The 27,357-nt window shown below is 40.9% G+C and overlaps 1 protein-coding gene across 1 annotated transcript; it reads right to left on the bottom strand.

The window, feature by feature from the left end:
- Positions 1–20,889: 20,889 nt before the first annotated feature.
- LOC124045685 (dual specificity protein phosphatase 7-like) lies at positions 20,890–26,975 on the bottom strand. Its single transcript, XM_046365203.1, has 3 exons — positions 26,277–26,975; positions 25,230–25,658; positions 20,890–21,777 (listed from the first exon to the last, which is right to left on the bottom strand). The coding sequence occupies exons 1-3, from the start codon at positions 26,641–26,643 to the stop codon at positions 21,467–21,469; spliced, it is 1,107 nt and encodes a 368-aa protein (XP_046221159.1). The 5' UTR covers positions 26,644–26,975; the 3' UTR covers positions 20,890–21,466.
- Positions 26,976–27,357: the final 382 nt, after the last annotated feature.

Here is a 27,357-nt window from a genome sequence, read left to right on the forward strand (position 1 = left end):
GTAAATCACACATGAAACTGACAACTCTCCTGTTAATGTAATCTCTATAGTGTAGGGATAGAGACAAAGTGACAAAAACAGAACGCCCTGTCCGAGGATTAACACTCAAAGAACCCACTCACATCCACTGATATAATTGTTATGGTAACCTGTGTGCTGGGATTCCAAGTCCCGAAGCATGGCTCTGATTGGCTTAGCCAGCTATTCCATACTGTAAGCACCATATGGCCTCGCATGAGTGGGATACCAGCCAGAGAAACAGTGTTCCGTTCCCACGAAAGATCCTTCTCTGTGGTCTGGGTTTACATACAGGAGAGATAGTGTTTTGTGTCGGGTCTGTCTATGACTGAGGAATGGCCCCTTACACTGTACGGACCTACCCTGCCTTGTAAACTCGCTTTTCATGGAGTCTCCACTGTCCCACTGAAATTTCTCCACTTTCATTTGACTAGATAACTCAGTTTTTCCCCTCTTTGTGAGTACAGAGTTAGTGTACATGTCCCAAGCCGGATGGTGGAGTTGGCCATGGAAACAGTGGCTTCTGGTCTTAGCAGATGGCATCCTCTCCCTGCCCCTCGTACTCCATGTGGCTCTACTTTACACATGACCCACTATTCTCAGTGCCAACACTCAGACTCCTATTCCTTCTACATTGATACGTACTTCTCAGAAACAAGTTAGTGTTTGCGTTGGCAGATAATACATTGAGTGTACAAAACATTAAGAACACCTTCCTAATATTGACTTGCACCCCCCCAAAGGGATGCTGGCCCATGTTGACTCCAATGCTTCCCACAATTGTGTCAAGTTGTCTGGATATATTTTTTTGGTGGCGGACCATTCTTGATACACACAGGAAACTGTTGAGCGTGAAAAACCAAGCAGCATGCAGTTCTTCACACTACCCGCTGTAGTACCCACTGTGACTATTAAAACCTACCCTAACCAGAAACCGTGGATAGATGGTAACATTCGTGCGAAACTGAAAGCGTGAACCACCGTATTTAACCATGGCAAGGTGATGGGGAATATGGCAGAATATAAACAGTGTAGTTATTCACTCCAAGGCAATCAAACAAGCTAAACGTCAGTATAGAGATAAAGTGGAGTCGTAATTCAACGGCCTAGACGCGAGACGTATGTGGCCAGGACTACAGACAATCACGGACTACAAAAGGAAAACCAGCCACGTCACCGAGAACGACGTCTTGCTTCCAGTCAGGATAAACACCTCCTAGCGCGGCCTGCTCCTCTTATCCTCTGCCCCCAACGCTCTAGGCGACCAGTTTTGATAGCCTTTAGCCGTACCCTCATACTACTCCTTCTCTGTTCCGCGGGTGATGTGGAGGTAAACCCAGGCCCCGCATGTTCCGAGGTACCCTCATTTGTTGACTTCTGTGATCGAAAAAGTCTTGGTTTTATGCATGTCAACATCAGAAGCCTCCTCCCTAAGTTTGTTTTACTCACTGCTTTAGCACACTCTGCTAACCCTGATGTCCTTGCCGTGTCTGAATCCTGGCTCAGGAAGGCCACCAAAAATTCAGAGATTTCCATACCCAACTATAACATCTTCCGTCAAGATAGAACTGCCAAAGGGGGCGGAGTCGCAGTCTACTGCAGAGATAGCCTGCAAAGTAATGTCATACTTTCCAGGTCCATACCCATACTACTAATTTTGAAAATTACTCTCTCCAGAAACAAGTCTCTCACTGTTGCCGCCTGCTACCGACCCCCCTCAGCTCCCAGCTGTGCCCTGGACACCATTTGTGAATTGATCGCCCCCCATCTAGCTTCAGAGTTCGTTCTGTTAGGTGACCTAAACTGGGATATGCTTAACACCCCGGCAGTCCTACAATCTAAGCTAGATGCCCTCAATCTCACTCAAATCATCAAGGAACCCACCAGGTACAACCCTAACTCTGTAAACAAGGGCACCCTCATTCATCCTGACCAACTGGCCCTCCAAATATACCTCTGCTGTCTTCAACCAGGATCTCAGCGATCACTGCCTCATCGCCTGTATCCGCCAAGGAGACGCAGTCAAACGACCACCCCTCATCACTGTCAAACGCTCCCTAAAACACTTCTGTGAGCAGGCCTTTCTAATCGACCTGGCCCGGGTATCCTGGAAGGACATTGACCTCATCCCGTCAGTTGAGGATGCATGGTCATTCTTTAAAAGTAACTTCCTCACCATTCTAGATAAGCATGCTCCGTTCAAAAAATGCAGAACCAAGAACAGATACAGCCCTTGGTTCACTCCAGACCTGACTGCCCTCGACCAGCACAAAAACATCCTGTGGCGGACTGCAATAGCATCGAATAGCCCCGTGATATGCAACTGTTCAGGGAAGTCAGGAACCAATACACGCAGTCAGTCAGGAAAGCTAAGGCCAGCTTCTTCAGGCAGAAGTTTGCATCCTGTAGCTCCAACTCCAAAAAGTTCTGGGACACTGTGAAGTCCATGGAGAACAAGAGCACCTCCTCCCAGCTGCCCACTGCACTGAGGCTAGGAAACACGGTCTCCACCGATAAATCCATGATTATCGAAAACTTCAATAAGCACTTCTCAACGGCTGGCCATGCCTTCCGCCTGGCTACTCCAACCTCGGCCAACAGCTCCGCCCCCCGTAGCTCCTCACCCAAGCCTCTCCAGGTTCTCCTTTACCCAAATCCAGATAGCAGATGTTCTGAAAGAGCTGCAAAACCTGGACCCGTACAAATCAGCTGGGCTTGACAATCTGGACCCGCTATTTCTGAAACTATCTGCCGCCATTGTCGCAACCCCTATTACCAGCCTGTTCAACCTCTCTTTCATATCGTCTGAGATCCCCAAGGACTGGAAAGCTGCCGCAGTCATCCCCTCTTCAAAGGGGGAGACACCCTGGACCCAAACTGTTACAGACCTATATCCATCCTGCCCTGCCTATCTAAGGTCTTCAAAAGCCAAGTCAACAAACAGGTCACTGACCATCTCGAATCCCACCGTACCTTCTCCGCTGTGCAATCTGGTTTCCGAGCCGGTCACGGGTGCACCTCAGCCACACTCAAGGTACTAAACGATATCATAACCGCCATCGATAAAAGACAGTACTGTGCAGCCGTCTTCATCGACCTCGCCAAGGCTTTCGACTCTGTCAATCACCATATTCTTATCGGCAGACTCAACAGCCTCGGTTTTTCGGATGACTGCCTTGCCTGGTTCACCAATTACTTTGCAGACAGAGTTCAGTGTGTCAAATTGGAGGGCATGCTGTCCGGTCCTCTGGCAGTCTCTATGGGGGTGCCACAGGGTTCAATTCTCGGGCCGACTCTTTTCTCTGTGTATATCAATGATGTTGCTCTTGCTGCGGGCGATTCCCTAATCCACCTCTACGCAGACGACACCATTCTATATACTTTCGGCCCGTCATTGGACACTGTGCTATCTAACCTCCAAACGAGCTTCAATGCCATACAGTACTCCTTCCGTGGCCTCCAACTGCTCTTAAACGCGAGTAAAACCAAATGCATGCTTTTCAACCGATCGCTGCCTGCACCCGCATGCCCGACTAGCATCACCACCCTGGATGGTTCCGACCTTGAATATGTGGACATCTATAAGTACCTAGGTGTCTGGCTAGACTGCAAACTCTCCTTCCAGACCCACATCAAACATCTCCAATCGAAAATCAAATCAAGAGTCGGCTTTCTATTCCGCAACAAAGCCTCCTTCACTCACGCTGCCAAGCTTACCCTAGTAAAACTGACTATCCTACCGATCCTCGACTTCGGCGATGTCATCTACAAAATGGCTTCCAACACTCTACTCAGCAAACTGGATGCAGTCTATCACAGTGCCATCCGTTTTGTCACTAAAGCACCTTATACCACCCACCACTGCGACTTGTATGCTCTAGTCGGCTGGCCCTCACTACATATTCGTCGCCAGACCCACTGGCTCCAGGTCATCTACAAGTCCATGCTAGGTAAAGCTCCGCCTTATCTCAGTTCACTGGTCACGATGGCAACACCCATCCGTAGCACGCGCTCCAGCAGGTGTATCCCACTGATCATACCTAAAGCCAACACATCATTTGGCCGCCTTTCGTTCCAGTACTCTGCTGCCTGTGACTGGAACGAATTGCAAAAATCGCTGAAGTTGGAGACTTTTATCTCCCTCACCAACTTCAAACATCAGCTAACCGAGCAGCTAACCGATCGCTGCAGCTGTACATAGTCTATAGGAAAATAGCCCACCCATTTTCACCTACCTCATTCCCATACTGTTTTTTATACTATTTTTATTTATTTATTTTTCTGCTCTTTTGCACACCAATATCTCTACCTGTACATGACCATCTGATCATTTATCACTCCAGTGTTAATCTGCAAAACTGTATTATTCGCCTACCTCCTCATGCCTTTTGCACACATTGTATATAGACTGCCCATTTTTTTCTACTGTGTTATTGACTTGTTAATTGTTTATTCCATGTGTAACTCTGTGTTGTCTGTTCACACTGCTATGCTTTATCTTGGCCAGGTCGCAGTTGCAAATGAGAACTTGTTCTCAACTAGCCTACCTGGTTAAATAAAGGTGAAATAAAAAAATAAAATAAAAAATTCTGTTTAATGTTGTGTTGCACCTTACAGGACTGTTCGTTGGTTGTTTATTGTTTTGTTTTCAGTATTTATTTCATATTTAAAATATGAACACTTACCACGCTGCACCCTGGTCCTCCTCTCCTTCCCCAGTCGACAAGCGCTACACATCTCATATGTATATGTAAGAGCGTCTGCTAAATGACTTAAATGTAATGTAATGTAATGTATTCTATACTATTCTACGGTATCTTAGTTACTTAATAATGTTTACATATTTAGCATTACTCATCTCATATGTGTATATACTGTTTTCTATACTTCTACGGTATCTTAGTCACTTAATAATGTTTACATATCTGGCATTACTCATCTCATATGTATATACTGTATTCTACACTATTCTACTGTATCTTAGTCACTTAATAATGTTTACATATCTGGCATTACTCATCTCATATGTATATACTATATTCTAGACTATTCTACTGTATCTTAGTACGTTCCGCTCTGACATCGCTCGTCCATATGTGTACATAGTCTTAATTCATTCCTGCTTAGATTTGTGTGTATTGGGTATATGTTGTGTAATTTGTTAGATATTACTGCACTGTCGGAGCTAGAAGCACAAGCATTTTGCTACACCTGCAATAACATCTGCTAACCATGTGTATGTGACCAATAAACTTTGATTTGATGGCACCTATTACCATACCCCATTCAAATGTTCATCAACATTTTGACTTTCCCATTCACCCTCTGAATGGCACACATACACAATCCATGTCTTAATTGTCTGAAGGCTTAAAAATCCTTCTTTAACCTGGCTCTTCCCCTTCATCTACACGGATTGAAGTGTATTTAACAAGTGGCATTAATAAGAGCTTTCACCTGGATTCCCCTGGTAGTCTGTCATGCAAAAAACAGGTGTTCTTGCTGTTTTGTATACTCAGATGTGTGTCCATTGATAAGGGGATACCTCTCTTGGAAAGGAGATGTTTTCTTTTCTCAAGACACGTCCTGGAAGCATACGACACTTCTCGATTAGATGAGGTAGAAAGAGCCACAAAATTTCCACCAATGTTGATACAGTAGCTACATCATTGATGTGACAACAAGATAATCATAGGACACTACAAGCTAAGTATAGAGTAGTAGGCCTAACTCAAACTGTTGCAAAGAGTACACACTTAGACCTCTTAGGCTACTGAACAACATGCAAACTGGACTCATTACGTTACTAAGCTTTAGGTGAATAACTGTATGTACAGATATTACATTATTTAAGCCATTTAATCTCACCATATGCTGATGAAAACCTTATACCATTATACCTTGCTCTAAGAATATGCATAATATCATTACTGCACCATCAAAACACATACAGTAACTTTCCCATGGTTGATTTGACTGAAGGCTTTTGTTGATGTATCTATACAGTATTGTGTCCTTGTTATGAATGTTATCAAGCTTGCTTCCAAAATACATCAGCTGATTATCAATAGAGAGTGTCTCAGAGATTCTACTAGAAAAACATAGAGATACAAATGAAAAATATGTGACAGCAATTGACCTTAGCATATTTTTTTACAATTTTACTAGGCAAGTCAGTTAAAAACAAATTCGTCATTTTCAATGACGGCCTAGGAACAGTGGGTTAACTGCCTTGTTCAGGGGCAGAAAGACAGATTTTTACCTTGTCAGCTCAGGGATTTGATCTTGCAACCATTTCAGTTACTAGTCCAACGCTCTAACCACTAGGCTACATGCCACCCCAATATACACAATGAGTTCAGACTAGTGCTGAATATGTTGATTATGTCTTCACAAGAATTACACAACTTTTTATCACAAGTATTTGTGAAACAATCTATGTATATATAACTTTTCAACAGCTCTCGGATGTTACACAAAACACTAGCATGATACTGTGTGTAGGTGTCCATGTACCCTACTTCTACCATCCCCTTCTTCAAACACACTCCTCCATCTTCTGTGTGGGAGAGTCCATGCTAACGTTACATCTAGAGATCATTCCATTACAGAGTTGAGGGTGGAGAAAGCAATGCTAATTGCCTTAAATGTGATTCAGGGGGTTGTATTTATTAAGGATCAACGTTGGCAGCAGATCCTCATCCTGGGGTCCAGCAAAACGGAGGCAGTTACAGTGCATTCGGAAAGTATTCAGACCCCTTTTCCCACATTTTGTTATGTTACAGCCTTTACCCAAAAATTATTATGTTTTTTTTACTCATCAATCTATACACAATACCCCATAATGACAAAGTAAAAAACAGAAATATTACATTTACATAAGTATTCAGACCCATTACTCAGTACTTTGTTGAAGCACCTTTGGCAGCGATTACAGCATAGAGTCTTCTTGGGTATGACGCTACAAGCTTGGCACACCCGTATATGGGGAGTTTCTCCCATTCTTCTCTGCAGATCCTCTCACGCTCTGTCAGGTTGGATGGGGAGCATCACTGCACAGCTATTTTCAGGTGTCTCCAGAGATATTCGATTGGGTTCAAGTCCGAGCTCTGGCTTGGCCTCTCAAGGACATTCAGAGACTTGTCCTGAAGCCACTCCTGCGTTGTCTTGGCTGTGTGCTTCTGGTCATTGTCCTGTTGGAAGATTAACCTTCGCCCCAGTCTGAGGTCCTGAGCACTGGAGCAGGTTTTCATCAAGGATCTCCATGTACTTTTCTCTGTTCATCTTTCCCTAGATCCTGACGAGTCTCTCAGTCCCTGCTGCTGAAAAACATCCCCACAGCATGATGCTGCCTCCACCATGCTTCACCGTAGGGATCGTGCCAGGTTTCCTGCAGAAGTGACGCTCGGCATTCAGGCCAAAGAGTTAAATCTTGGTTTCATCAGAGCAGAGAATCCTGTTTCTCATGGTCTGAGTCCTTTGGGTGCCTTTTGTGTCTTTTACTGAAGAGGCATACCCCAAGCGACTTACAGCTGTGATCGCAGCAAAAGGTGGCGCTACAAAGTATTAACTTAAGGGGGCTGAATAATTTTGCACGCCCAATTCTTCAGTTTTTGATTTGTTAAAAAAGTTTGATATATCCAATAAATGTCGTTCCACTTCATGATTGTGTCCCACTTGTTGTTGATTCTTCACAAAAAAATACAGTTTTATATCTTTATGTTTGAAGCCTGAAATGTGGCAAAAGGTCGCAAAGTTCAAGGGGGCCGAATACTTTCGCAAGGCACTGTATATACTTAAATTATACTTCATTAACATATTTAAATATATATGTGATAAATATACTTAAGCATATTAATAATGGTCTAAATTGGAACAATTATAAATACCTTTAATGTCCATTTAATTTGTATTTTACTAGCATTGAAGTATATTGAATACATTTAAAATGATCTAAATTGTGGCACTTGTTTTGTAACTTTCCTTTACCCCCAATGTTTTTACATATCAACCTTATTCTAAAATGGATTCAATGTATTTATTTCTTCATCAATTGACACACAACAGCCCATAATGTCAAAGTGAAAACAGCTCTTCAGAAGTGTTTGCAAATGTCTAAAAATATATAAAACATAAATACTTTATTTACATAAGTATTCAGACCCTATTAAAATATACTTGCCATTCCTTTTGCCTCAACCCTCTCAACCATACCATTTTTCATTTTTATTTCGTAAATGTGTCAAGTGCAGTGTCCAGTGACTCCTCATGACACACCACAGACCAGCAAATATTCAACATAGGAGTCACTACAAAACATATTTTATGAGCTCTTATACACTATATTAGGCCCAGCCTTTGGAGCTTTGGTTTTCCTAGATATGGCTATTATATTATGATCAACATATCCGATGGATTTAGAAACGGCTTTAGAGCAGATTTCAGCAGCATTAGTAAAGATGTGATCAATACGTGTGGAAGATTTCATTCCTGTGCTGTTAGTAACTATGCTGGTAGGTTGACTGATAACCTGAACCAGGTTGCAGGCGCTGGTTACAGTTCTATGCTTTTTCTTGAGTGGGCATCTTGATAAAAGTCAGTCAATATTTAGGTCACCTTTGTTCATTTCACATAGAGTACAAGTCAGTACCAGTTTGGACTCACCTACTCATTCAACAGTTATTCTTTATTTGTACTATTTTATACATTGTAGAATAATAGTGAAGACATCAAAACTATGAAATAACACATATGGAATCATGTAGTAAACAAAAAGGTGTTAAACAAATACAAATCTATTTTATATTTTTCAAAGTAGCCACCCTTTGCCTTGATGAAAGCTTTGCACACTCTTGAATGAGTAGGTGTGTCCAAACATTTGACTGGTACCGCACATTATCAAGCATTACAGCCATTCACTATATATACAAAAGTGTGTGGACATCCCTTCAAATGTATGGATTCGGCTATTTCAGCCACTGCCACTGCTGACAGGTATATCAAAGCACACAGCTATGCAATCTCCATAGACAAACATTGACAGTAGAATGACCTTACTAAAGAGCTCAGTGACTTTCAACGTGGCACGTCATGAGCTTCATGAAATGAGTTTTGGTCGAGCAGCCGCACACAAGCCTAAGATCCCATGCGCAATGCCAAGTGTCGGCTGGAGTGGCCATTGGACTCAGTTGAAGCAATTGGAGCAGTTGAAATGTGTTTTCTGGAGTGATGAATCACGCTTCACCGTCTGGCAGTCCGACGGACAAATCTGGGTTTGGTGGATGCCAGGATAACGCTACCTGCCCCAATGCATAGTGCCAACTGTAAAGTTTGGTGGAGGAGGAATAATGGTCTGGAGCTGTTTTTCATGGTTCGGTTTAGATCCCTTAGTTCCAGGGAAGGAAAATCTCAATGATATAGCATGCAATGACATTCTATGCACAAAGTGAACAGAAATGGTTTGTCGAGATCGATGTGGAAGAACTTGACTGGCCTGCACAAAGCCCTAAACTCAACCCCATCGAACACCTTTGGGACGAATTGAAACATCGACTGCAAGCCAGGCCTATTCGTCCAACATCAGTGCCCGACCTCACTAATTCTCTTGTGGCTGAAAGGAAGCAAGTCCCCGCAACAATGTTCCAACATATAGTGGAAAGCCTTCCCAGAAAAGGAGGCTGGTACAGCAGCAAAGGGGGGAACAACTCCATATTGGATTGATATGTTTGACAAGCAGTCCACTTACTTTTGATCATGTAGTGAATTATTCAAATAATGACGTATCACTTGGTGGTCTATAGCAGCTTCCCACAAGAATGGGCTTTAGGTGAGGCTGGTGAAACTGTAGCCATAATACGTAAACGGAATTTGACATGAGATCCTCTCTAAACTTTACAGGAATATAAACGTCAACACATCCACCTTTGGCATTCCTGTCTGTTTTTGAAACTAAGTATTGCTACCACTGTATAATGGAAGGTTTTAGCGGGGCTTCAGAGATGGTCAGTTAATGAATGTTCTCTGTTACTAGAAAGTAATAATGAACGATTTCATGTTTCTTAGGCTACATACGTAAAAGTGGGCCATTTTTAAGCACTTTTCTGAGATTCTTGATTGTTTTTATTGCTTTACTGGGAGACTTATCAGAGGTAGGCATGACAGTGATAGTTGCAAGGTGAGCTGCACACAGTAGACTTTCTACTAGGGCAAACCGCATAAGTGCTAACAGTTTAACTCAGGTTCATTGGCGCATAAATACTGCATACAATAGCTGTAGGGTTGACAGCGGCGTTCAGGGAAGTTAGAGGGACATTCATTATATATTACTTACATTATGATTGTCAAAGCTCCTGGGATAATGTACATTTGCAGCAGCACTACAACAACTCAGCGACACAATGGTAGGGATGATCTAAGCAGGGTTTGGGTCACTGATAGATCACTGTCTCAATGCAAATGCACAGACATGGTCCAGGAGCCAAGACGATTTGGAAGGAATCCCTCATTTCTGTAGAGCATCTTCTGTTTCCCAAAGGTGTCATAGTTCTCTATAAAAAGTTACACCAACAGAGCTACGGTAGTCTTTTAGCCAGGTGTATAATGCCCGTAGTCTGCTGAATCTTTCACAGGCGCGGGCCAGCGATGGTCCTGGGCCTGAAATAATTGCCGGCTTTTAAAAATCTTTCTGTAATCACCCCAAGAACAGGAAATAACATAGTGACGACAGTGCATTTACATTCCAATGTGGTGTATAATTCTGTGAAATGATCGCTAAACAATGTAAACATGATGTCCATATAAACAATGTGACCTCAGTGGCAGCAGAAAGGTGACTTCAACTCCTTGTTGCTTTTATCTTGTTTGACCACTATTATTATTTCCTCACCGGCAGTGCAGAGGCAATTGATGAGCATTATTTGTATTGTCTGACACGACCATGTCCTCACTAGCGTAAAACAGATTACAACAAATTCCCTGGTATCTAGTACATGTGGATTGACCCAGTTCATCACGTATCGTAATGTAAATAAGATTACATCCAGATCACATCCAGCTATGAGGCCTAATTCAGCCTCTATCTCTCTATGCTGGCTAACTAAGGTAGGACAAATCAACATGAGGCAGGGAAACACAACATGATGTCATTCCTGCACGTTTTGCCAAATTGTGAGATTAGGATTATTCTACACGGACATCCCTGAGAACATCTCCCTTCCACAGACAAAGCGTGACCAGGGAAAAATCCTCCCAGCGATGATACTATTGATTCAGATGAGATTCTCTTTCACACTGGAAAAGCTCAATGGTCTGACAAAGCACTAGGAAGGAACAGAGCCAGCAACTGTAGATAGTACTTCATTCAATATTGTAATCTCATTTATTTTCATGATTGAAGTGAATATCGGATCATTGTTGTACTAGTGTAGAGTTGTTATTTCTAAAATGAATGGGCTTTAGGAGTACTTTATAATGTCAGCCTTGGAGGAACTGATTGAACGTTATACAGTAAGTTAACACATACTATTATCCCATTAGTCAGGCCTCTCTTTAAAATGTGATTAATCTCTCAGAAACTCTCCAGGTTCAATGAAGGATAAATAAATAAGTAAATTATTCCAGACATATTTGTGCCATTGAGTCAGTGGTAGCTGTGAGATTATTTTACTCTCATGCAATGTACTGAATGTGAGGCCTGTGGATGTGCTTAACCACAGCAGGTGTGGAGCAGTTTCTTCTCTCTGTCTCTTTTTCTTTCAAACAAACACACAAAAACATTGCCTCTCCTACCCCCTCTCCCTCCCTCCCTCCCTTCCACTCTCCCTAAAACCCTGTCAGTCTCAGGGAACATCTGCTTCCCTTGCCACCACTGCTGAGCAAGCAGTGACTTAACCTCTGCTTCCCCTCGCTAGTGATTACAACAACAGGACAAAAATACTCCACTAATCTCTTTCAGAGTACATTGACTGAAACATATGGCTGGAAAGAGGCTATATGCCTTCTTAAGAATGTTAAATGTGCCATGATGGATCATGAATAAATCAATGATGTCATGTTACCCAGAAGTAAATAACGTTTCTGTTTTCTAAGGTTCACTTTAAATGCTCTCACACAAAGGCTAGTACCCTAGCAGATTACACTCCCATACTCTTTGTTCTCTCACGTTTAATCCAATTGTACAAATATGAGTCGAACGTGAATGATACAACAGGAATTCCTTGAAAACATATGGTTGAACATAATGCTCTGGAGAATTCCATAGCAACTGTAAGAGCAGAAGGTAATGGGTTGAAGGGGAAATATGCAATACCACAGATGAGGTCTGCCTCAAAAGATAAGGTGGTATGTGATTCTATAATGGAGGCATATCTTTTACACATCAAAGGTCTGGGAATTTACACATAGGAAGTGTTATAGCATCTACTAATTAACACGGAATGTTTTGCTGTAGGGAGATTCTATCACCTCTAATTCTTTGCCCCACTATTCTTCTTGATCAGGGCAGGGTACTTCCCCTTATTCCCTTGCAGTGTTAAATTGCCCTGGGAGCTATTCTCAATCATCATTAGATCACCCCGGATGTGCCTCAGTCCTAAACCTCATTGGCCAGTCTATTGAGCCTACATTCTGTCCCATTAACAGCCCAGAGCGTCAGACGTCTCTGCTCTTTTATCTGGCACGCAAGGCCGCCTTGGCAGGCCGGGACTGCAGGTAGGAAACCATGACCTCTGCCTGGCCTAGCCCTAGCCGTGGGTGGGTGGCTCTGAGACATAATCACAGGTGGTTCCCTGCAGGTATGCAGCCAGCCAGGTTCAGTCATGCTGGGAAACCTGCCAGACACCGGGAGTTTTATTGTCGTAACTGCAAGGTGTTGCTAGGCAAGTCTGGTCTTGCGCTGTTGTGCTTCTTTCAAATAAAGACAGTGGTGGGGGAGAAGGAGATTTTTGTCTTGACATTGGGGAATAAACTTGAAAGAAACGAATGTTCTTTCATTTAGTTCTTTTAAGAAGTTTTTAGTACTCCACTTACAAAGATGGAACTGGACAAGAAACAACCCATGCCTAGCCTACTCCGTTTTAAAACCACATTCATAGTAAGCTCTGATACTCTGCTGTCATTAGTTCATGAGTAGGCTATACTGTAATGTAACTAAGCCCTGCAGCAGTCCTCTCCACGACTCTTCACACTTCATTTTCTTCAGCTTAGCTCCGGGCTACGACTATTGGAAGCCTCATTTCATAACCGGTTCTTCTTAGATAGAGGGATTAGATTGCCTGAGAATCATGTCTGTTTTGGCACAGGTCAGCAGTGGGAGGAATGTAGAAATGTGCTAAAACAAGTGCATCAAGCCAGGGTTTGGAGGAGCTGAGGCTTGCAGAGGGCTAGTCTCAGGCTAATCATAGGTCATTGGGAATGAAACCCCTGAGGTAGGGATATTTCAATGATAAGGGGACATCATTTTTGCCAATAATTAACATCAGGTCAAGTATGCTACTCAATATGTTGTTATGAGATGTGAGTTTCTGTGTGGCCTAATGTCAACATATCCATTATTTCATACTCTGAGAACATTCTATTCTCAACATATCCATTATTTCATACTCTGAGAACATTCTATTCTCAACATATCCATTATTTCATACTCTGAGAACATTCTATTCTCAACATATCCATTATTTCATACTCTGAGAACATTCTATTCTCAACATATCCATTATTTCATACTCTGAGAACATTCTATTCTCAACATATCCATTATTTCATACTCTGAGAACATTCTATTCTCAACATATCCATTATTTCATGAACATTCTATTCTCAACATATCCATTATTTCATACTCTGAGAACATTCTATTCTCAACATATCCATTATTTCATACTCTGAGAACATTCTATTCTCAACATATCCATTATTTTACTCTGAGAACATTCATTCTCAACATATCTGAGAACATTCTATTCTCATATCCATTATTCTCAACATATCCATTATTTCATACTCTGAGAACATTCTATTCTCAACATATCCATTATTTCATACTCTGAGAACATTCTATTCTCAACATATCCATTATTTCATACTCTGAGAACATTCTATTCTCATATCCATTATTTCATATCTGAGAACATTCTATTCTCAACATATTATTATCCATTATTTACTCTGAGAACATTCTATTTCTCAACATATCCATTATTTCATACTCTGAGAACATTCTATTCTCAACATATCCATTATTTCATACTCTGAGAACATTCTATTCTCAACATATCCATTATTTCATACTCTGAGAACATTCTATTCTCTCAACATATCCATTATTTCATACTCTGAGAACATTCTATTTCATATCCATTATTTCATATCTGAGAACATTTATTTCATACTCTGAGAACATTCTATTCTCAACATATCCATTATTTCATACTCTGAGAACATTCTATTCTCAACATATCCATTATTTCATACTCTGAGAACATTCTATTCTCAACATATCCATTATTTCATACTCTGAGAACATTCTATTCTCAACATATCCATTATTTCATACTCTGAGAACATTCTATTCTCAACATATCCATTATTTCATACTCTGAGAACATTCTATTCTCAACATATCCATTATTTCATACTCTGAGAACATTCTATTCTCAACATATCCATTATTTCATACTCTGAGAACATTCTATTCTCAACATATCCATTATTTCATACTCTGAGAACATTCTATTCTCAACATATCCATTATTCTCTGAGAACATTCTATTCTCAACATATCCCTCTGAGAACATTCTATTCTCAACATATCCATTATTTCATACTCTGAGAACATTCTATTCTCAACATATCCATATCCATTATTTCTGAGAACATTCTATTCTCAACATATCCATTATTTCATACTCTGAGAACATTCTATTCTCAACATATCCATTATTTCATACTCTGAGAACATTCTATTCTCAACATATCCATTATTTCATACTCTGAGAACATTCTATTCTCAACATATCCATTATTTCATACTCTGAGAACATTCTATTCTCAACATATCCATTATTTCATACTCTGAGAACATTCTATTCTCAACATATCCATTATTTCATTACTCTGAGAACATTCTATTCTCAACATATCCATTATTTCATACTCTGAGAACATTCTATTCTCCATTATTTCATGAGAACATTCTATTCTCAACATATCCATTATTTCATACTCTGAGAACATTCTATTCTCAACATATCCATTATTTCATTCTATTCATTATTTCAACATATCCATTATTTCATACTCTGAGAACATTCTATTCTCAACATATCCATTATTTCTACTCTGAGAACATTCTATTCTCAACATATCCATTATTTCATACTCTGAGAACATTCTATTCTCAACATATCCATTATTTCATTCTGAGAACATTCTATTCTCAACATTCTCAACATATCCATTATTTCATACTCTGAGAACATTCTATTCTCAACATATCCATTATTTCATACTCTGAGAACATTCTATTCTCAACATATCCATTATTTCATACTCTGAGAACATTCTATTCTCAACATATCCATTATTTCATACTCTGAGAACATTCTATTCTCAACATATCCAATTTCATACTCTGAGAACATTCTATTCTCAACATATCCATTATTTCATACTCTGAGAACATTCTATTCTCAACATATCCATTATTTCATACTCTGAGAACATTCTATTCTCAACATATCCATTTTACTCTTTCATATCTGAGAACATTTATTCTCAACATATCATTATTTCATACTCTGAGAACATTCTATTCTCAACATATCCATTATTTCATACTCTGAGAACATTCTATTCTCAACATATCCATTATTTCATACTCTGAGAACATTCTATTCTCAACATATCCATTATTTCATACTCTGAGAACATTCTATTCTCAACATATCCATTATTTCATACTCTGAGAACATTCTATTCTCAACATATCCATTATTTCATACTCTGAGAACATTCTATTCTCAATTTCATATCTGAGAACATTATTCTCAACATTCCATTATTTCTACTCTGAGAACATTCTATTCTCAACATATCCATTATTTCATACTCTGAGAACATTCTATTCTCAATTTCATATCCATTATTTCATACTCTGAGAACATTCTATTCTCAACATATCCATTATTTCATACTCTGAGAACATTCTATTCTCAACATATCCATTATTTCATACTCTGAGAACATTCTATTCTCAACATATCCATTATTTCATACTCTGAGAACCATTATTTCATACTCTGAGAACATTCTATTCTCAACATATCCATTATTTCATACTCTGAGAACATTCTATTCTCAACATATCCATTATTTCATACTCTGAGAACATTCTATTCTCAACATATCCATTATTTCATACTCTGAGAACATTCTATTCTCAACATATCCATTATTTCATACTCTGAGAACATTCTATTCTCAACATATCCATTATTTCATACTCTGAGAACATTCTATTCTCAACATATCCATTATTTCATACTCTGAGAACATTCTATTCTCAACATATCCATTATTTCATACTCTGAGAACATTCTATTCTCTCAATTTCATACTCCATTATTCTCAACATATCCATTATTTCATACTCTGAGAACATTCTATTCTCAACATATTTCATGGATATCCTAACTCCTACTCTCAACGGGCTTTAGCTAGTGGGTTACAAGACCCCCACATCACCCTCCCAAAATGTCCAACAGGAACCGAGGATGTAGTGGCAAGCTTTCATTTCCTTTTTTCAAATGAGACAAAGTAGCTTTTGGATATGAGAAAAACAGGAAATTACTGAATTTACCCAACAAACACTGAAACGTTCAGTCTGAGAATGAGACACCAGCTCCATTAAAAAAAGTTATTCTTAGCAAGGATATTAGTCATCAAGTAGAACGGGCCTTAATTGTCACGAAATGCACATATTCCAGCTCTATGCTGTCTCATCTTCCTATTCTCTCCAAGTAGGGTGACTCTGAGTGAGTGACTGGGAGGGGAAGTGACTGTGTTGTGGTTTCAGAGACCCGTCCATCTCTGCATCTGACGTCCTGCATGGCCACAACAGACAGGAAGGCAGGCATCAGAGTGGACAGAGTGAGAATATCTCACCACACCTACAGCCTTGGGCATTGTGCTACACAACACAGACAGACAGACAGACAGCCTACGGAAATAAAGCACCTGGCTGACTCCGCACTGGACTTGATATTCTTCATTGTGGATGTTGAGTCATTGAGTGTTGACTGAAGCTTTAGCACGGCAGTAGACCTGACCAACAATAAGACAGTAATAATAACACAAGAATACATAGCAAATTTAAAGGTCAAAAATATACAATATATTTGTTGTATAAACTTGTACATAAATGTATTGTACATTTAGTTTTACATACACTATACATACTGTAATTGGGTCAATTTAACTTCACATCCTTCATGATTCAGAGAAAAGGTCCCCCTTATGTACATATTTTACAAACACATGCCAAATAAACACAGCCCTTTGATGTATTTTAGAGGCTGTAACAAAATACAGATATGTTATATAAAATCCCTGAAAATGTCTCTCCATGAGGTAAGAACACATTTATCATCATCTTCACTTGTTTCATTTCATTCCCTCTCTCATTCACTAAACCATTCAACTTTGAGCCGACTCGTTCCGAGACATTACTGGCAAAAACAGAACGGATCAAAACACACTGCATGTTTCCCTTAACATGGTTCTGCTAAAGGAAGAGTAGCTGCAGGCTGAAGATTGTGTCCATACATGACTTATCCATGCCTTAAACAAGGTTCAAATGTCCATTATGGATCATAACTACAAGTCGTGAATTTCAAGCAAGGCATATGACAATCCTATACTATACCCAGGTTAAGACAGTTAAGTGTTATGTTAACTTAGAAGGTGTGATACAGGCCACATGAACAACAGGCAGAAGAGGTACAGAACAGAAATTCAACTTGATTACATGCAGACAATGAAATGCTATTATAATTATTACATTTACAAGAGTTTTACAAAACTCTAGGTGTTTCATCTTTAACATTTTGCAGAGGGTGACCTGACTCAGTTCAACAAAGGTCAAATGGTAATGCGCTAACATACTGTATTGCATTCCTACATGATTAAATGTTTACTCTGAAGATGACACAAAAGTAGGGAAAATAGCATAGCACTTGTCAACTACTGTTTTCCAAGATCACTCCATTCTGATGTTAAGAGAGAGAGAGCTGCAAAGAAGACGTTTAGAACAGTCATCAACAGGAACGTTACAGTCATCAATAGGAACGTTACAGTCATCAATAGGAACGTTACAGCCATCAATAGGAACGTTACAGTCATCAATAGGAACGTTACAGTCATCAATAGGAACGTTACAGTCATCAACAGGAACGTTACAGTCATCAACAGGAACGTTACAGTCATCAACATAAACGTTACAGTCATCAACAGGAACGTTACAGTCATCAAAAGGAACGTTACAGCCATCAAAAGGAACGTTACAGTCATCAACGGGAACGTTACAGTCATCAACAGGAACATTACAGCCAACAACGGGAACGTTACAGTCATCAACGGGAACATTACAGTCATCAACGGGAACATTACAGTCATCAACGGGAACGCTAGTCATCAACGGGAACGTTACAGTCATCAACGGGAACGCTACAGTCATCAACGGGAACGCTACAGTCATCAACGGGAACATTACAGTCATCAACGGGAACATTACAGTCATCAACGGGAACGCTAGTCATCAACGGGAACGCTACAGTCATCAACAGGAACATTACAGTCATCAACGGGAACGTTACAGTCATCAACAGGAACATTACAGTCATCAACGGGAACGTTACAGTCATCAACAGGAACGCTAGTCATCAACGGGAACGTTACAGTCATCAACGGGAACGTTACAGTCATCAACAGGAACGTTACAGTCATCAACGGGAACGCTAGTCATCAACAGGAACCATAGTCATCAACGGGAACGTTACAGTCATCAACGGGAACGCTAGTCATCAACAGGAACGCTAGTCATCAACAGGAACGCTAGTCATCAACGGGAACATTACAGTCATCAACGGGAACGCTAGTCATCAACGGGAACGTTACAGTCATCAACGGGAACGTTACAGTCATCAACAGGAACGTTACAGTCATCAACAGGAACGTTACAGTCATCAACGGGAACGCTAGTCATCAACGGGAACGTTACAGTCATCAACGGGAACGCTACAGTCATCAACAGGAACATTACAGTCATCAACGGGAACGCTAGTCATCAACGGGAACGCTACAGTCATCAACGGGAACATTACAGTCATCAACAGGAACATTACAGTCATCAACGGGAACGTTACAGTCATCAACAGGAACGCTAGTCATCAACGGGAACGTTAGCCAACAACGGGAACGTTACAGCCAACAACGGGAACGTTACAGCCATCAACGGGAACGTTACAGTCATCAACGGGAACGTTACAGTCATCAACGGGAACGTTACAGTCATCAACGGGAGCGTTACAGTCATCAACGGGAACGTTACAGTCATCAACGGGAACGTTACAGCCAACAACGGGAACGTTACAGCCAACAACGGGAGCGTTACAGCCAACAACAGGAACGTTACAGTCATCAACAGGAACGTTACAGTCATCAACGGGAACGTTACAGTCATCAACGGGAACGTTACAGTCATCAACGGGAGCGTTACAGCCAACAACGGGAACGTTACTGCCAACAACGGGAACGTTACAGTCAACAACGGGAACGTTACAGTCATCAACGGGAACGTTACAGTCATCAACGGGAACGCTACAGTCATCAACGGGAACGCTAGTCATCAACGGGAACGCTAGTCATCAACGGGAACGCTAGTCATCAACGGGAACATTACAGTCATCAACGGGAACGCTAGTCATCAACAGGAACGCTAGTCATCAACGGGAACGCTAGTCAACAACGGGAACGTTACAGTCATCAACGGGAACGCTAGTCATCAACGGGAACGCTAGTCATCAACAGGAACGCTAGTCATCAACGGGAACGCTAGTCAACAACGGGAACGTTACAGTCATCAACGGGAACGCTACAGTCATCAACGGGAACGCTAGTCATCAACGGGAACGCTAGTCATCAACGGGAACGCTAGTCATCAACGGGAACGCTAGTCATCAACGGGAACGTTACAGTCATCAACGGGAACGCTAGTCATCAACAGGAACGCTAGTCATCAACAGGAACGCTAGTCATCAACAGGAACGCTAGTCATCAACGGGAACGTTACAGTCATCAACGGGAACGCTAGTCATCAACGGGAACGCTAGTCATCAATGGGAACGTTACAGTCATCAACGGGAACGTTACAGTCATCAACAGGAACATTACAGTCATCAAAGGGAACATTACAGTCATCAACGGGAACGCTAGTCATCAACGGGAACGTTACAGTCATCAACGGGAACGCTAGTCATCAACAGGAACGCTAGTCATCAACAGGAACGCTAGTCATCAACGGGAACGTTACAGTCATCAACAGGAACGCTAGTCATCAACGGGAACGCTAGTCATCAACGGGAACGTTACAGTCATCAACGGGAACGTTACAGTCATCAACAGGAACATTACAGTCATCAAAGGGAACATTACAGTCATCAACGGGAACGCTAGTCATCAACGGGAACGTTACAGTCATCAACGGGAACGTTACAGTCATCAACAGGAACGTTTACAGTCATCAACAGGAACGTTTACAGTCATCAACAGGAACATTACAGTCATCAACAGGAACGTTGCAGTCATCAAAATGAACGTTACAGTCATCAACAGGAATGTTAGTCATCAACAGGAACATTACAGTCATCAAAAGGAACGTTACAGTCATCAACAGGAACGTTACAGTCATTAAAGGCCAACTTAAAGCAGCCCCATCTCCTCATTCAAAAGAATCTCTGTTTGGTCCCAGAAAACATTGATTCACATTCTCCATGGCCAACCTCTTCCTTCAGACCAAGGCATTAGCCACATGTGTTAGGAAAACAACTGACACATCCACATTACTGCTGGAGAATATGAAATAACAGTTAAACCATCTCAGAGTTAGCTCATAATAATGACATTTCCTGCAATAACCATACCATTATTCACTATTATAGACGATAAGGCATCAGAGCGTGGACCAAACAAAGTATGTACTTTTTTAAAGCATACTGGGGAGCACCGTGGGCTATAAAAATCTATACTTAAATCACTTGCATAACAGGTGAGCCTCCTCAGTCTCTCTCTACCAGCTGCAGTTCCAGGACTCTTTTCCTTTTCCTGACAGGCTACAAAAGACCATGTAGACACTGATGAAGCAACATGGCCGCTAAACCCTGCCATCTCCGTCTCCTCAAGTCGACTCCAGAGTGTCCAACTGGAACACGTTGTGATTGGTCGGCGTGGTGAAGTAGAGCTGCTCACTGGAGGAGGAGCGGTTGTCACACAGGCTGTGCAGCCCCAGTGTCCTCTCGAAGTCCAGCAGTTGGCCCATGAAGTTGAAGTTGGGGGAGATGTTGGACTTCTTCCTCTTGACAAAGTCATAGGCATCATTGAGGGATAGGTTGAGCCTCTGCATCAAGTAGGCCACGGTCACGGTCACAGAGCGGCTGATACCGGCCAGACAGTGTACCAGGACGCCACACTGCTTGGACCGAGCCTCATCTACATGTATAAGTGAGGAAGAAGGTCAACATGAGTCAAATAAGACTGGTTTTATGATCAGATCCCACATAGACTTCAGACTCACAGGGCTTGATAGTGTGTTCATAATGTTCAACACGCAATAGTTAACATTTAGGCCTCCTTCTTATTGTTTTCTCATGAGGATCAAGGGAGACAGTAAGTAGACCTTTATCTTTGTTGAATGACATCTCCATTTGTCAAAGGAAATATAATTTATAGTGAGTTAATCCCAGCAGGGTGAAACACCCTGGACTCCACCACAACCAGGATACATTAGAGTTAGACTCATGACCTGATAACCAAACACAGGCAGCCATAGAGAGTAGAAGCCATGTTTCCTTCCTCTACCACTAACCCCATCGACAAACTGGTGCACAACAAGCCTGGAATCACCACTTGTACAAACATACATAACCTAGAAGGTTTCTGGTGCTGTTGTGGGTTTCTGTAAGTTAGGGTTCCCCAACTTGGCCCTCCCAAGTTATCTGAGCAAAAAAAATGAATAATTAAAAGACTAAAACACCAGTAAATCAGCTCCAGGTTTAATGTTGGAAATCTGCTCAAAAGTATTTCCATGCATAATAAAGAGATAACGTAAACTCACCCCATTCTGTACAAATGTGCACAACCGCGACATTCAAACGAGGCTGCAAAGAAAACTAGCGGGACTGTAGCGACTGTGTGGACTTCAAAATCTTGGGTGTGTACTACGTTTCTATTTAAGAGTTGATCGACATGGTTCTATAGTATTGGAGAAAGTTGAAAAAACTGACCCTCCATGTAAGTCGCTCTGGATAAGAGCGTCTGCTAAATGACTTCAATGTAAATGTAAATAATGACGTGTCATGCCGTAACGTACAGCACGCGTAAAGCAACTATTTCTGTCTTACAATCTCTCTCCACCAGGTGTAGCACTTCTATCATCCTTTAAAAACAAGAAATGGACAGTGACGGGGGTAAGGGGGGGATACCTTGTCATTTTTTTGCGTTGTCACTGCAAGCGATCATGACTCTCAAAGCTGCTGTTTACTTCTGAAGATCATTTTAGCACCGCCCTAAAAACCCGATTCAAATTCGACACAAACCTTCAAATAGGTATGTAATGACACATTATATAAACTCTTCATAGTGTTTTATTTACATTTTAGAGGCGATAAGGTGATAAGTTGGACAGATCGAGTGAAAAAATGCAATTTTCCCACACGACATCTCTCCTTCTTACTATCACGCATTAGTTTAGCTTCCCCACCCGCCATTTTTAAAAAGACCCGACGGGCTCATTGCCTGCTTGAATTATGCAGAAACGGGCAGCGTGGGGGTCATGTACTTGATTTTGTTGGAAAGGGGGGAAATTGTGCTTTACAATGGAATTGACATTACAGTTGATCTGGAAGTATTACGTTTTTGGGGCGCTAAAATAAGGTCAATTGTACGGACCAAGGCGATGTACAAAAGTGAGTGAGTTTACGTTATACCTTCAGCAAGTATTCATACCCCTTGACTTATTCCACATTTTGTTGTGTAACAGCCTGTATTCATATTGGATAAAATAAGATTTTTTACCTCACCCATCTACACACAATACCCCATAATGTTGCAAATGTATTCACACCCCTGAGTCAATCGGCATCGATTACAGATGTGAATCTTTTTTGGTAAGAGCTTTTCCACTATTTTTCAAGCTCTGTCAAATTGGTTGTTGATGATTGCTAGACAACCATTTTCAGGTCTTGCCATAGATTGTCAAATAGATTTAAGTTAAAACTGTAACTCGGTCACTCAGAAACATTCATTCACTGTCGTCTTAGTAAGCAACCTCAGTGCAGATTTGGCCTTGTGTTTTAGGTTATTGTCCTGCTGAAAGGTGAATTAATTGCCCAGTGTCTGGTGGAAAGCAGACTCAACAAGGTTTTCCTCTAGGATTTTGCCTGTGCTTAGTTACATTTGGTTTATTTTTTATCCGGAAAACTCCCCAGTTCTTAATGATTACAAGCAAGCATACCAATAACAATTACAAGCAAGCATACCCATAACATGATGCAGCACCCGCTATGCTTGAAAATATGGAGTGTGGTACTCAGTAATGTGTTGTTTGGATTTGCCCCAACATAACACTTTATATTCAGGAAAATAAAATGTAATTGCTTTGCCACATTTTTTACAATTACTTTAGAACCTTGTTGCAAACAAGATGCATGTTTTGGAATATATTTATTCTGTACAGACTTCCTTCTTTTCATTAGTAATGTGAAGTAACTACAATGTTGTTGATCCATCCACAGTCTTCTCCTATCACAGCCATTAAAATCTGTAAAGTCACTCAGCTTGGCTGAGGGACCTTACAGATAATTTTGTGTGGGGTAGAGATGAGGTAGTCATTCAAAAGTCATGTTAAACACTATCATTGCACACAGAGTGAGCCCAGAGTGAGCCCATGCAACTTGTGAAGAACAGTTTTACTCCTGAACTTATTTAGGCTTGCTATAACATAGGGGTTGAATACACATTGACTCAGGGCATTTCAGCTTTTAATTTTGAATTAATTAGTACAAATTTAGAAAAACATAATTCCACTTTGACAATATGGGGTATTGTCTGTAGGCCTGCGACAAAACATCTCAATTCAATTAATCTTAAATGCAGGCTGTAACACAACAAAATGAGGAAAAAGTTGAGGGGTGTGAATACTTTCTGAAGGCATTGTATGTGACCTTGTACAAACGTAACCAAGGTTCGGGCTAATTGCAGTCTATTTGTAGACTACAAATTATTTGCAATCATGTTCTGGCCCCCTGTCCATATGCTCAAGAAACAAATCACCCCCCAGCTGAATGTAGCTGATGATCCCTGCTGTAAATTATTTTTTTAAAGATTGGTTTTCCATCCTTAAATAACAGACATACTGTATGACACTAACAACGATCCAGGAAGTTCATCAGCAGCACAGGTAATTGTCCCTTGTGCCGAGCAACTGCGACTTCAGTCCAGCTCTCTTTTTGACCAATACATACCCGAAGAGAGGTGGTGTATGGACCAATATATCTATTTTTTTGTTATAGAGAGAAAAACAATAAAAAAGAAGACACCAATAGGCAGTTATGTTGACATCTGTAACCAGATGTGAAAATAAAAGTAAAAGCCATAGCTTCATCACACAAGGGGGTTTCAGTGATGAGCAATACCACTGGGTAGACCAGGAACTTAGCGGTAACAATGATTCAAATCATAATACAAATATGACTAAAATACACCAATAACATTAGGTGGACAGCAAACCACTTCCTCTTTCTCACTGTAATTCACAGAAGTGTATCATATACTAGGTATGCCCGTGTGCCTTTTTCTACAGGCTTCGTTCTCCACAGATAGTCACTTTTGGAACACAATGTGATCTATCATGTTCTCCCCCGCACAGTAAGTCAGCTACTCACCGATGAAGGATATGGCCTCTGGAAAGAACTGGGACAAGTTCTGACTCCAGTGGTCTGAGATGGGGATCTGCTTGTACGTGAAGAGGCCGTCATGTTCAAACATGTTGGGGAGATTGGGCGTGACGTTCAGGATGTACTTGATGTTGTACTGGCCCAGCACGTCCAGGTTGGTGGAGTCTTTGGCACAGCCCAGGTAAAGGAAGGGGAGGATCTGGACTGGGAAGGCAGGTTGGATGTTGGGAAGGGGGCTCTCCTCAGACTCTGTGGCGCTGCTCGGCTCACGGTCCGATTCACCATCTGAGAGGTCGGAACTGATCCGGAGACTTCCGAAGCCTAGGACAGAGAGAGGGGGAGAGGAGCTGGGACAGGAGCTGTCCAGGAGGGTTTCACAGTGCTCTGGGTACTCGGTCTGAAACTTCCCAAATCCCCCTGAGATCAAAATAACCAAGGAGTTATAAAATTGTGTATGTGTTGTCCTGTGTATCACAGCCAAGCCTTATATTCATATAATTATTATTATTATTAAAACTGTAACAACAGAACAGAGATTGGGGTCAAATATTATTCGTTAGAGTTTAAATATAATGACTGACAAGTGGTCAAATTAAGTAATAGGCTGTGTACTACGTTTTGTTCACTATGAATAACGTGTTAATAACATGTGAATAAGACAGCATACAATTGTTATTGAGTCAATCTATACCATTACTGAAAACTGTAAGGGCAATAGTTATTTCCTACACAGCAGAACATTCATGAAATGCATGCCCTTTTCTAACAGTAGCAAAACATGGCGTAGCCATTTTGGAATTTTAATTGAGATTCTCAGTCACACTGCTTCTCAAAGTTTGAGACACAATAGATGTGGGCTACCTTCACAACTATGCTGTATTGTATATACTATTAATATAATTAAAATGGATTGATTTGAGTTGTTTGTTTAAAGTATATTTCAACCCTACTTTATATATAGCGCACGGAAAGTTAGACAAGGAATAATCTACATATCCTATTAAAAAACAATATAAAGGCAAAAAATGAACTTGCCTTCCAGGTAATATGCTTTACATCCGTCGTCCCATAGTTTCTGAAGAAGTAGTCCCAGAACCGAGCCAGTGGCCCCATCCTGCCAGTCCACAGTGCACTCATCGTACAGAATCACTGTATCTGTATTGCAACGTCTAACGAATTTCTCCTTGTCTTCGTGGTTCGGTATGATAGTTCGGATGGGTATGTTGCCCTTCTTAAACCTTCGCAGCATCAATGCTGGAATTGCCAAATTGATCGCCGTTTCTATGTGGGATGATTCGTAAAGCTCGTGCGATCGGCAGTCCAACAAAAGTAGCGAACTTCCCCCGGATTCCAACTCGAGTTGAAGCCATTCTACGCTTTTACTTTCAGTCACATTAGTCATATCGAACTAAATATCATGTTACATTCATGCAGGTAGGCTAATACACAAATGACGCTACATTGTACACCAAGAGACGAATGACTATTTCCAGGAGAAACACTGGAACATGCAAACTCAAACATCAAAGCTCAAATGTTTTTAAAACATGTATCAAATTACCGGTTTGAGCGGGAGCGTTGATTTCCCTCTAACCACATATACACGCCCAGGTAAGCAACTCCTGCATTTGTTCCTATGCAATAATAACAGCAGACATTAACACGAACTATTCGACACTGACAGTCGCACAACTTGGAGCACGTTCTCCCTTTGCCATTCCGATGCAGAGGAAATGGAAGTGACAGTGGAGCAACTCAAGAGAGGGAGGTGCTTGCTTCAGGATTTAAAGACATAGATGGAGATTGCAAAATGTGGTTTGTAATCCCTCCTCTAGGCTGTTACTGTGTAATAAATAACCTATTTGAAAGTGTATTATAATTGTATTATTGTTTTAATGTTATTTTATTATTAAATTAGGTATACAGAAAATGCATTATTCTATCAATCTTTGAATTGATCAAAATATATTTTTTTTCACTCGTTAATTATGTTTAACATGTAGGCTATGCAACATAAACCTGCTCTTTTCCTATTTGTATGCAGTGATGGTTTTTTTGTTGGTCATGTGTGGTCATATCATTGTAAATATTTGCATATGATAATAAACACTGAGGA

Source organism: Oncorhynchus gorbuscha, linkage group LG10, assembly GCF_021184085.1.
Source record: "Oncorhynchus gorbuscha isolate QuinsamMale2020 ecotype Even-year linkage group LG10, OgorEven_v1.0, whole genome shotgun sequence".
In the NCBI taxonomy this organism is placed as follows: Eukaryota; Metazoa; Chordata; class Actinopteri; order Salmoniformes; family Salmonidae; genus Oncorhynchus; species Oncorhynchus gorbuscha.